The 12,459-nt window shown below is 41.6% G+C and overlaps 1 protein-coding gene across 1 annotated transcript in view; it reads right to left on the reverse strand.

The window, feature by feature from the left end:
- The window catches only part of HYDIN (HYDIN axonemal central pair apparatus protein), a 317,742-nt gene that overhangs the window by 151,696 nt on the left and 153,587 nt on the right, over nucleotides 1–12,459 (reverse strand). Inside the window, exons 20-21 of the mRNA XM_038753650.1 lie at nucleotides 4,775–5,013; nucleotides 1,928–2,177 (exon numbers count right to left, since the gene is read on the reverse strand). Of these exons, the coding sequence (XP_038609578.1) occupies nucleotides 1,928–2,177; nucleotides 4,775–5,013 (489 nt within the window). The remainder of the gene's footprint in view (nucleotides 1–1,927; nucleotides 2,178–4,774; nucleotides 5,014–12,459) is intronic.

Below are 12,459 nucleotides of genomic sequence, written 5' to 3' on the forward strand. Positions count from 1 at the left end.
GCAGCTTTCCCCTCTATCCGTAATGGGGCAGTTTCCGGGCAACTTGTACTTCCCAAGTGCTTAGTACAGTGCTCTGCACACAGTAAGCGCTCAATAAATACGACTGAATGAACTGAATAAATGAACTTCAATTTAATACCCTAAGATGGTCAGGAAAGGAAACCCCTGGAAGGTTTTGGGGTTTCCTAGTTACCGTTGCACGACTATCCCCGATGACTTTGGCGACAATATTTTCGCAGCCTCTGGAGTATGGAGATGTCGCCAGGTCACCAGATCTTCAGGCAAAAAGGTGGGGGTAACTTCAGTGTCACACCCACCTCCTCTCAGTCAAGGCCTGAAAATAGCAGGCAGGATATTCTCTCTCAGGCTTACAGGCTTACAAATCCTGAGGTCAAGGGAGCCAGAAAAGGATGAGCAGAGGGAAACCAAGTCCGGGACAGACCTAAATGTCCCCCTCCCCCTTCTAGACTGTGAGCCCATTGTTGGGTAGGGACCGTCTCTATATATTGCCAACTTGTACTTCCCAATTGCTTAGTACAGTGCTCTGCACACAGTAAGCGCTCAATAAATACGACTGAATGAATGAATAAAGGGGGCAATTGGCCATGATTAGGGAAAAGTATTCTGAGTCCCCTGAGCAGGTTTAAGTTCTAGCAAAAAACTGCAGTGAAAAGTCCTGGCATCTCAAATGTCTGATGTTACGGAAAGAGGGAATATTAGAGAGGCTTTGCACATGCTTCAAGATCCCAGACCTTTTTTGTGGTATTTGTTAAGTGCTTACTATGTGCCAGGCACTGAACTAAGCATTGAGATACATATAAACTAGTCAGGTTGGACACAGTCCATATATCACATGGAGTTCACAGTCTTAATTCCCATTTCAGAGATGAGGTAACTGAAGCCCAGAGAAATTACATGACTTGCCCGAGTCTCTGCAGCAGATAAGTGGCAGAGCAGGGATTAGAACCCAGGTTATTCTGATTCTATTAACTAGGCCACACAGCTTCTCTGACTTGACAATTGTGCTAGTCTTTTGGTAGAGGATGCTGGATTATACTAAATTAGGAGGTCATGGGGAAAGATGACACTGCTAATGACACAAGCAGAGGCTTTTTAGGATCCACATCCTGGATGCAATAGCCCCACTTCAATTAAGAGGAGAAATTAAAATGGATTAACAATGAGAGCTTGTAGTAAGAATTGAAAAAAGTAAAATCTCTCAGAATCTCAGATCCAATTCATTCATTCATTCAATCGTATTTATTGAGCGCTTACTGTGTGCAGAGCACCGTACTAAGCACTTGTGAAGTACAAGTTGGCAACATATAGAGATGGTCCCTACCTAAAAGTGGACTCACAGTCTAGAATTCCTTTAAAAGTATATAAATCTGGGTTTTTCTATGGTTGCAAGGGGGAAAGAACTGGACTGTGGCCCTGTGGCTGGCAGGGGAGGGAAAGGATGCAGCAGCTACAGTATAATGGATGAGAGAGAGAAAAAGAGGGAGAGAGACTGAATGTGCGTGTGTGTGTGTGTGTGCGTGTCTGAATGATTAGGATGGTTTTATAGTAAAAAAAAATTATGGTGAAATAGCAGAGATTGAAGATAATTTGAAATCTAGATTTCTTCAATCAGTGCCTGCCTAATCCTGTGATACAGCCTTATTGCTTTTTCCAGCAGTCAGGGGCTTCTTTAATTGATATTTTAAATTGGGTTTAAGGTAACTATAGAAACCACCAAAACCTTAGCAACCAGCGATGCCCAAGCAATGAGAGGCACTACTGCTACCATGGTAACTCATGGCCCTAAAGCAATCCTTGAAAGTAAGAGAAATTTTTCTAAGATAAGTATCTGGGGATTATCCAAGGAAATACCAGTAGCAAATATTTAATTGGAAAAACATGACTTTTAGTTATGCCTTTCTTTTACCCTTGGAGTAGCAGAATATCCTTCCAGGAGCATGTCGACAGTCTTGCCCGGAATCATCTCCATCCTGATAGGATGAAGCTTGAATACCGGCGAGTTGTTTTCTTGGAGATGGGATGAAGATTTGCCATCGGCATGCCCTAAGTTGCGGTCCCTCTTCTGATAACGAGAGAAACCTTCCGTCATCCAGTATAATTGGTGGGTGCGGCGTCCTACGTTAGTTATCTTGAAGCGGTAGCGACAGGGATCCACACTAGAGAGAGAGAGGAGAGAAGAGAAGGTGGGAAGCAAGGAAACTCACTTTTAGTGTAGTCTCACCTCTAGACTCAAACAGCCCTCCAAGAGAGGTATTGAAGGCAGATGGAATTTATGGACCAAAATGATGACTTATCAACCAGAGCTTAGAGCATCATCCTGTAGTTATCCATGTGACCCAGGGCAGTAAGGAGCTAGGAAGACTAAACCAACATGTTGTTAGTTGCTACTAGAGCTAGAAGGTATGGATGTGAGCCACGGATACCAAATTCTACCAGCCATTACTTCGGAAATGTACTTAAGGCTTTTTTTTTATCCTAATAGCCTGGGAAATGAAGTTAATTCTCACTAGATGCATCTAGGAAAGAATGGACCATTCAGAACGACTTCAGAGGGTTGCTCTGGTTTTGCACCACAAATGGAGCCATTGAGCAAGAAATAGCATGCTCAGTGGAAAGAACACGGGCTTTGGAGTCAGAGGTCATGGGTTCAAATCCTGGCTCTGTCAATTATCAGCTGTGTCACTTTGGGCAAGTCACTTAACTTCTCTGTGCCTCAGTTACCTCATCTGTAAAATGGGGATTAAGACCGTGAGCCCTCCATGGGACAACTTGATCACCTTGTAACCTCCCCAGCACTTAGAACAGTGCTTTGCACATAGTAAACACTTAATAAATGCCATCATCATTATTATTACTAAATAGACCCAGAAGCTTTAGGGACTTCAATTAAGAATGTTAAAAGTAGAAGGGGCACAATATCTGAAAAAATTACCTCGACTAATCTTTTGCCCAGGGGGAGAAAGCCTTGCAATTATCTCAACTAAAATATTTGTATTGCCCTGGAAAAAGACCTTGATGAAAGAGACTGGGTCTTTTTGAAATGGTGGAAGAAAGTTCTATGACCATTCAGCCTTCAATAAAGCCAGATGACCTTTTAAAGGGCAGAAAGTGCAGTTATATTGGCTGCATTTCCCAGCTGATGTACTTGAAATATAATACTACTTTGAGGCTTTTTACTGGAACCAAACCCCTCTAGACACAGTTTCACTGGTAAGGTGGAAACAAAATTTCAGCACTGTTTTCCATTTTAGTGGGCTTCTGAAAAGTCTTTTACTCTTCCCCTTCCGTAACTAGCCTAACTACAGCAAGGCTGGAACCAATTCTGGTAAGTATGCACAGCTCGACTATCATATGAAAAGTTAGAAGGAAATTCCTATGCTACATAGAGTTACCATCCAAGGAAACTCTAAGAGCCAAGTATAATATCACAATACTGAAAACAGTGTTTCTCAATGCAACAGACAGAGGAGAGTTTTGCATTTTTCTGGCTAATAAAGGAGAACATACATTAAAATCTGGGTTTGCTGGATATTCAGAGTTGAACCACACCATGTATAATCAAGAAGCATGACTGAACCTTCCATGAGGAATGACAAGATGAGCCTCAGTCCTGAGACTCCAGGGCTACAAACTTGTGCAGGGAAATTGATTACTGGTCTAGTATTTTGCACGGTGCTACTCACACTCTCTCGCCCCGCCCCCCTTTTTTAAAAAAAAATGGTATTAAGCATTTACTATGTGCCAGGCACCTTACTAAGTGCTGGAGTAGATTACAAGGTGATCAGGTTGGACACAGATCGGGTCCCAAATGCGGCAAACGATCATCCCGATTTTATAGTTGCGTCAACTGAGAAGTTAAGTAACTTGCCCAAGGTCCAGTCTCGGACAATCATATCCCAGTTGAGAGGTGAGGAGGTGTGCAGCATGCTGAGAAGGTATGTGCAGTCTTCATCCTCATCATAGGCAGAACCCAGAGTAGAACCCAGGTCTCCTGAATTCCCAGAACAGAGTTTATCCCCGGACAAATAGCACAGCTCAAGAATATGAAATAAACTGCGGAAAGTACCCAAAGAATCCTGTTGCAAAGACAAAATGCTTTTACTAGGGACCAGAATCACGAATAAACTTGAAATTGAGTCAAAATAAGCAGCCAGAACAACTTTAGGACGAAAAGGAGAAAAACGCTCCTCCGGCCAGTTTGGACCCATCGTTATTTCATTTTCCTGGAGTTTTGCAGCCAGTTCCAGTGGTTTGGAAAATCTTGAAAGATAGTAGAAAGGGCTAGAACCACACGAAAAATGAACCAACTGACACTGGCCACATCGTGTTTGGGCCCTGTGTGCTGGCAAGACCCCATGTGAGTTACAGCCCCAGCACTGAAATGGACAAGCACAAATCAAACAAGCACTTTACAGTCAACCAGGACCAGTTAAATGGCTTGGCTGGAGACTCATGAATAAGCATGTATCACATATCTCCCAGCCCTTGTCAAATTGAAATTTCAGAACAACCATTTGGATTTTTCTACTTGGAAATGCTTCATGCATTAGGACCTAATGTTTTGGGTTTTATCTCTCCTGGGATGACCGCTAGGGAAGAGTGCTCTAAAACGGGAGAGATCTTTTTTTCTGAAAAAAAAATCACAGTAATGAATATTTCAGCTAGTTTTTGTGAGCTAATTTTCCGAGTACGTTCCTTCTGTTGTCTACTTACAAGTAATAAATAAAAACGACATCCCCCAGAGTGTACCTACCTGAAATGCGCTCCCAGGTCGAGGGCTGGCGCAAAAGGCTTATCTGTAACGATCGTGGTGCCGATTCCTAAGGCCTGGACAGGAATTTTATATGTGTTGCTGTTTTCTATGACCAAGATGATAGTGTCGTGGAACTTCAAGGTGTCATCCAAATGGGCTATCAGAGTTAGCAGGATTTCTGTCTCTGGGGGCACCACGCCTTCACTCGGCTCGATCCGCCATAAGGAGTGACCATGAGCCTGCAAACACAGTCACAAGAGGAAAGAGCAAGAGAGTTCATAGGGTTTCAATTCAGCCCCTGTCAAGCCCCGCAGACATAAAATGGATGGCACATAAAATGGAGGCAGACATCATTTCTTCAAAAAAGTTAGGAGTGCGGTTTGTTGCTTTTTTTAAATTTAGCCTGCTTGACACTGAAGGATGATACTGCATTTCTACCCTTGAACACCCGATGCAGATCCTCTGCATCTCCTTTCCAAACGTTCTCTTGGTTTTCCTCTTCTAGCCCCCAAACCTTAGTTAGTTTCTAAAAACTGGTATCATCAATAACCAATGTGAAATTACACCCTTTGTGTATTGGAGGGTGACGTGATTCCCTCATAATCCCCCAGCTGTTAGCATTAACCAACTAATGTTAAAGACTGGGTCTATTAGTACGCTTAATGGTTCCAGGCACGTAGGTTTTCTGCGGGTTAAAGGCCCGCTCCTTTGCAGCCAGGTTTTGTAGGGGCTGAGGGAGAGAGGACCCAGTGAGGAGTTGACCTGTCCCTGTTTCTCTCCCTACAGGTCTGCGGGCTCTCTCCCCTTCCTTGAGCTTGCCGTTGGAGGGTCGGTGAGGAGTGTCTCCTGAGCTGGTTCGGTCAGGGCTGTGGCTCAAGCATTCTCTCCCCAGCAACAGGCCAAAATGGCAGGGAGGGAAGGGGCTCCACAGAAGAAGAGGGGGTGGTAGGGGCATAAAGCAAACTCCCTCTGGCTACAAAGTGTTTGAGGGTGGCGGCAGTCCTGGCATCATGTGGCGTTTGAAGAACTCGCCTCTTAGCTGCAGCCCTTCGAGCCCCTGCATTAATCTGGCCCCGCTGGAGAAGACAAGAAATCCGGAAGGACTTGAGAGATAATTAGATAAAGGACAGAGGGAACGGGCCCCAGGGAGAGGCAGATCAGGTAGGAGGAGAGAAGGTAATGACTCAGTAATGACAGGTGTGTTTAGGGTTTGGAGATCGAGGGTGAAAGGACCATTTTTTCCCATGATATTTGTTCAGCGCCAGATACTGTTCTAAGTGCTGGATGGACTTTGCTTTGGGGCGAAAATGCTGCCGCTTAATAAGTCATTTCTTAAATTAAGCATCTCATAAGTACTGCTGATTCATTCAATTGTATTTATTGAGCGCTTACTGTGTGCAGAGCACTGTACTAAGCGGTTGGGAAGTACAAGTTGGCAACATATAGAGACGATCCCTACCCAACAACGGATTTCAACACTGAATAAACATAAACCAGGTATGCTCCTGACTGGGTAGCTAGTGCATTCAGGGCTCAGATGGACTGGAAAAGAAATCTGAAAATCTGGGATCACCTGGCTCTTTAGCATCTATCCATTTTGGGTAGTAACCTAAGTTAGGAGTGATATGAAACTGATTATCTGAAAAGTCTTTTTCCACCTCTAAGTTCTATTACTTGATGAAAACCAGTAAAATTTTATGGACTGAGGGAAGCGCTAGGGGACTTCACCTTCTTGGTTGCCTTTCTATTTAGCTTTTGGAAGAGGAAAAAGTTGAACCTTATTGCTTATGCCATCATAATTTTCTGTGATCAATTTCCTTTTTGTAACTCTTAACATCATATGATTATGCTAGACACATTATTAAAAAATCAAAACTTCTAAATCAGCATAAACTTATACTTCTGTGCTTGGGAAAATTAATTGGTAGCAGATTATTATGTTCCCCTGAAAATTTTAATCATTTCTGCCAATCTATTTTTTACATGATGGTAGGGCTTAGAAACAAAATGATATTGATTAATATTAATGGCTAGCAAACATCTTTTGAGTTTCTGTGAAGTATTAGGAAATAGCTGTGAAAGGCAGGGAGAGAAGGGGGAAATTTGGAAAATTCTGGGAAACTCCATCTATAGTTTTCTCATGGCCCCCTTACTTAGACCGTGAGCCCCCAATGTGAGACAAAGACTCTGGCCAATGTGATTAACTTGTATCTTACCCCAGCACTTAGAACCGTGTTTGACACATAGTAAACACGTAAAATGCCATTTTACAAAAATCCTCTCCTCCCCTCTCCTTCCGTTTTTCTTCCTCATCTTTTCTCGTTTCTCAGAAATGTTTTCATTCTTTTTCTGGGGGTCTCAGATCTGCCAACTAGGGGTTACATGGGAAGAAGAGGTGGTATCTTGGTGGTACCACTTCTGGCTGGTTCCCATCTGTCAAAAGAGGTTATCTAGGTTGCCTATCTTGTCCAAAACCTTGTGGGGATAGAAATAATGGTTTTACCCCGAAAGCCCAAGTTCCAGAGAAGTCTTCTTTATCCTTTCTCTTCCCCTCCTCCTCCTCCCACCAACTGCTGCCCCAGGCTATTACCACTATGGTTATTAAGACTGAGCTAGATCTGGGGAGACTCCCTGTGAAAGAATGAAAGACCGTGATGCATCACAGCTTTCTGAAAAGCTATGGTCTGAAATAAAGCTGAATTAGTGCTGATTAATGTACCACCTTGGCTAAGTAATATTCCTCATTTCTCCAGCCCTGATTCTCTACAATTTATTAGAAAATTCTAGAAGATTTTTACTAGAAAAAAGTTAAACCGAAGGTTTTCTACTCACAGCATCACAGGGCAGGGTCAATGAGTTATTCTCCAAGGGGTTTGTATTATTGTTAATGGAGTTATTTCCTATGCCGAATATAGGTTCCTACAGTTTCTTTCTCTTTGGTAAAGAATTTCCCTTTGTTGGAGTTTATTAAAAGACAACAAAAAGGGATGGAAATTGATGGGAAAAGTTAAGTTTTGCTTTTCTGGACAAATCCTGAAATTTATTTTGGCTTATGGAAGGTCAGTATGTGTCATCATCATAATAAAAGGAATGCTGAGTGCTTTGGTATAAAATAAAACCGGATGCTACCCAGGAAAACAATATATTGCCAATCCCCGAAGAAACATTTTCATTTAAATACGGTTTACTGCTTGACACTTACATCAGTATGTCAAAACTGAATATCTGCACCTAGAAATGGATTGAATATTTTAAAATAGCTATAAAGACTAGTTTAGTGAAAGAAGCACAGGACTGCAAGTTGGGAGACCCGTGGTCTAGTCCCATTTTCGCCATGGCCTGCTGTGTGACTTTGGGCAGGTCACTTGGCCTCTCTGTGCCATTTCTTTCTAACTGCTTGGGCTGTGAGTCCATGTGGGAAATAGATTGTGTCTTATCTCCACTGTCCTGCATCTACCCTAGCATTTAGCACATAGTAACTATTTCATACTGTAATAATAATAGCAATAATGATAAATACTATTAACTTGCTCTTCAGTGCAATTCCTAAAAAACAGTGTGATATAGGCTTACCAGTCTTTTAAACAGTCATACTTCTTCCTGATTTTCTTCTCAAATTTTAAAGCAGCTGACTGCTGCTTATAATGTTAACTTGGAAGTAATGAGATTTTACAATATATTCAGAAGCAGGCAAATAAAATTGTGGGAATGGTCACATGACAAGCAGCCAGAATCTACCAACTTACAAATGAGTATATTAGATATGAATTCGTACATGTAAGACCTAATGTATTCAATCTTCTAAAATAAAGAGCAATTCAAATTTATATGAAAATCAGAAAAAAATAATACTTATTGATTATCTAAGGATTTTCTTTAAAAACTGGTTTGGATGGAAAATGAAGATTTTTGGCCATTCCACACACCATTAGCCATATTTATGCTTCAGTTGTTTAAAGGGGTAAGTCTTATTTTACAAAATTCTCTCTTCTACATCCGTCAATCCAAACCAAAAAAAAAAAAAATGTGAGATGACTGGTAGAAAGACAAGCATTATTCTTTGTAGCTTTCAATTTGGAATAAAGCTTGATGTCCTGATGTCAAATTGTTCTAATTACCAAGGCTTTTGAAAATATTTGTTATTCTCATGTCTTTGTAAAAACATCAAAAGAAACTATGTTATTATTATAGTGTACTGCATAAGTAGTTTATTTCTCTAAAGGCAAAATAACATCATTAAGTTTACAAATTTCCTCATCATGTATTTAATATTTGTTATGACAGTAGAAATATAGAACATTTTTTGTATCTTTTAATAAAAAAATTTAATAAGCAGACACACTGACTGTGTGCTAATGCCTGTGAAGTTTAAAAAAACACAAAATGCATAACAGTTAGAAGCAACTCATTCTCTAGACTGTAAGCTCATTGTGTGCTTAACAATTCTGTTGTATTATATTCTCCCAAGTGCTTGGTACAGTTTTGTCCACACAGTAAGTACTAAGTACCACTGATTGATTTGCTATTTGAAATTTGCTAACATTTCTTTCAGAGCAGTAAAACGAAACAAAAACCCAATACAAATTCCACCTTCAAAGGCAGAGTTGCTTCTTTTTTCATATTGTTCTTTCCAGAGTTAACAAAATCTTCAATCAACCAGAAAAAACAAAAGACCCAATCCACTTTCCTGCCTCTGTCCCCCTATATATTTAAGTGGTTAAGCCTCTATTCATATGACCACCACTTTATTAAATTGAATCACTGGAAATGTCTCAATCATTTAAGTGAGAATTAGAAACTAAGAGCAAGACTTGAAATATGGAGCAAAAAGGAAAAAAGCAGAAAAAGATTTCAACCTCTCTGACCTGTCAATATATCAGAAAGGAAGTAATCAGACCATTATTTTTTCATTCTCATTTTAAAAGCTGTGCACCCCCTTCATTCAGCTTTCCTTTCTGGTTCCTCCCAACATCTACTGATCCTCACTTACCTCCTGATCCTCCTATTTTAATGTAGGGGAGATGAGAAAAAGTTGTGAACAGGGTGAGGCTCCCAGAAAATAAACAGCACTTACGTACATATCTATAAATTATATAACTAGTCTATTTATATCAATGTCTATTTCCCCCCTAAACTCACTGTTGGCAGGGAATGTGTTTACCAACTCTGTTTAATTGTACTCTCCCAAGCACTTAGGACAATGCTCTGCACACAGTAAGCTCTCGATAAATACCACTGATGATGACTGATGATAAACAGAGAGCAAGTACATTCTCAAAGGTTTTCACACCAAGCATGCATTCAGTAATATTGTTCTCTAGAACCATTAGGCCAGGTCACCGCTCTCTGATGCTCTGGTGTTTTGGAGGCATTCTCTCGCCCTTCATATTATAACTATCCAGGGCCATTACTTGAAAAACTCTAAGCCTGAATAGATCGTGACCCAAAGCAAGACTAAAATGGGAGAGCAGGGAACTAAATCCAGCCTGGAAACCTGAGTGGCTTTTTTGAGGGAGAGGAGGGCAGAGGGGTACCTCTCCTGAGCAGCATCCCTTGGCACTCGAATGACAGGCTGTAATTTCTGTTTCATCCGACCTTGTTCCAGGGCAGGATGGAAGCAGAGAGAAGAGGGGAGACCAGGAAAAGGATGAGGATGGAAAAGTTAGGGCTAAAGTGTGCCATCTTAGGACAGGGCACTCTCACTGTGCCTGTTCCTTCTCAGGTGGCAATGGTGGTATCGGCCCCAACCGGCTGGCTAAACCGCTGCCTTTGCTTTTGTCTGGGAGGCGATGGTGAAGGATGGCAGCTACGGTTCATTGTCAGCCTGACCCAAAGGGTCCAGAACTTGGGTTTGCCAACAGTCGGCCCATCATCTGGACCTAGAGAGGCAGCTTATCTCCCGGACCCCATGGGCTTGGCTTGTAGGACTACCATGGCAGCTCTGAGTCCAGAGTCAATTGGCCTAGCATATAGGGCAGCAGCAGCCTGAACACTGACCCAGATGGATTACAGTTCCCCCTCCCCTATCAGCTTCTCCCAGGATGGTGGTGACCGCAACTCACTTCCCTCTTGTCTTCTCCCTGCCCTGCCTCCCTTTCCCCTTCTCCACTCACTTAAGGAAGGAAGGAGACGTAAGCTGATCAGGATGGACATGAATCTCTTCCTGTGTCATTCCTTCCATCATCTAGTGTGCACACAAACATCTCGGCTCTCCCCATTATTATTTGTCAAGTGACAGCATCCCTGGTAAACTTTGCTGTTTCAAGGCATAAATAGAACTCTAAAAATCTACCCTGACTACAACTGGGACATAATCATCAAAGGCAGCATTTACTGAGTGCTATTATATGAAGAAAATGGTATAAAACATATATTAAAAGTAAAATGTCTACCCTTGAGGAATTTATAATCTAAAGATCAAGATAATAATAATAATAATAATAATGTTGGTATTTGTTAAGCACTTACTATGTGCCAAGCACTGTTCTAAGCTCTGGGGGGATACAAGGTAATCAACGTTGTCCCACATGGGGCTCACAATCTTAATCCCCATTTTATGGATGAGGGAACTGAGGCACAGAGAAGTTAAGTGACTTGCCCAAAGTCACACAGCTGAGAAGTGGCAGAGCAGGGATTAGAACCCATGACCTCTGACTCCCAAGCCCGGGCTCTTTCAGCTGAGTCACGCACCTTTTCTGGCTGGCCTGAATATAAGACAAGAAGACGTCAAAGTCCTGAGTTCCTTCTCTGGGTTCCCTCAGTGCTTTGCTGAGTAGCTCTGAGCTAGTCACTGAATTATTTGTAAAACAGAGCTAGAAATGCTTGCTCCCTCCTAGATGGTGTCAGTCAGTCAATCAATCATATTTACTGAGCACTTACCATACTAAGCACTAGGGAGAGTACAATACAACAATATAACAGGCACATTCCCTGCCCATGACAAACTTACAGTGTGTGCAGACTGAGACATTAGGCTCAATCCTATCAATCGCTAATTAATCATTAGTACTTAATGAGTACCAACTCTGTTCAGAGCATTGTACCATTCACTCGGAGTTAGTAATAGTCCCTTGGGTTGCTAGAGTAACATTTAATACTCTGGAAATTTACTAAATGGTGCCTGGTGTTTTGAAGAGTGAATACATCTCCAAAAAGTGAACAGTTCACTTGGGGTGGGAGAAAAGTGGAGAAAAGTGCAAGGTGTAAAAATAATTAATAAATCTGGCAGAACCTAAATCTAGAAAGCAATGATGGCAGAGGGATATTAGGAATCTTCCACCGTTAAAAAATGATTTCCCGATTCTCCATGCTGAGCACATAGGCAGGATGCACAGGCAATTCACACGGTGCTGAGAAATGTCAGTGCTAATAAGCAAATAAAAAGGCTCTACAGAGAGAGAGCAACGGACAGAGGAGGAACATAAAATCATCAGAGGCCTTTACATTTGCTAAGAAACCCTTCCTTTTCCTTAGTATGGTAGAAAACATTATCAACATAAATGTTTTGCCTTGGTTAATGTGGCAACAGTATTAAACATTCAGAAAAAAGGGTCAGAGATGGGAGAGAAGATGACGGTGATGATAAGAGGAGCTCGGAAATCTTGCGCAGACTGACTAAAGGCTTCTTGAGTTTTACTCATTTCTCCCTTTCTAAAAAGTATAAGAGTTCTTAGGAATCGAGGGCT

Source organism: Tachyglossus aculeatus, chromosome 11 (genome assembly GCF_015852505.1).
Source record: "Tachyglossus aculeatus isolate mTacAcu1 chromosome 11, mTacAcu1.pri, whole genome shotgun sequence".
NCBI lineage: Eukaryota > Metazoa > Chordata > Mammalia > Monotremata > Tachyglossidae > Tachyglossus > Tachyglossus aculeatus.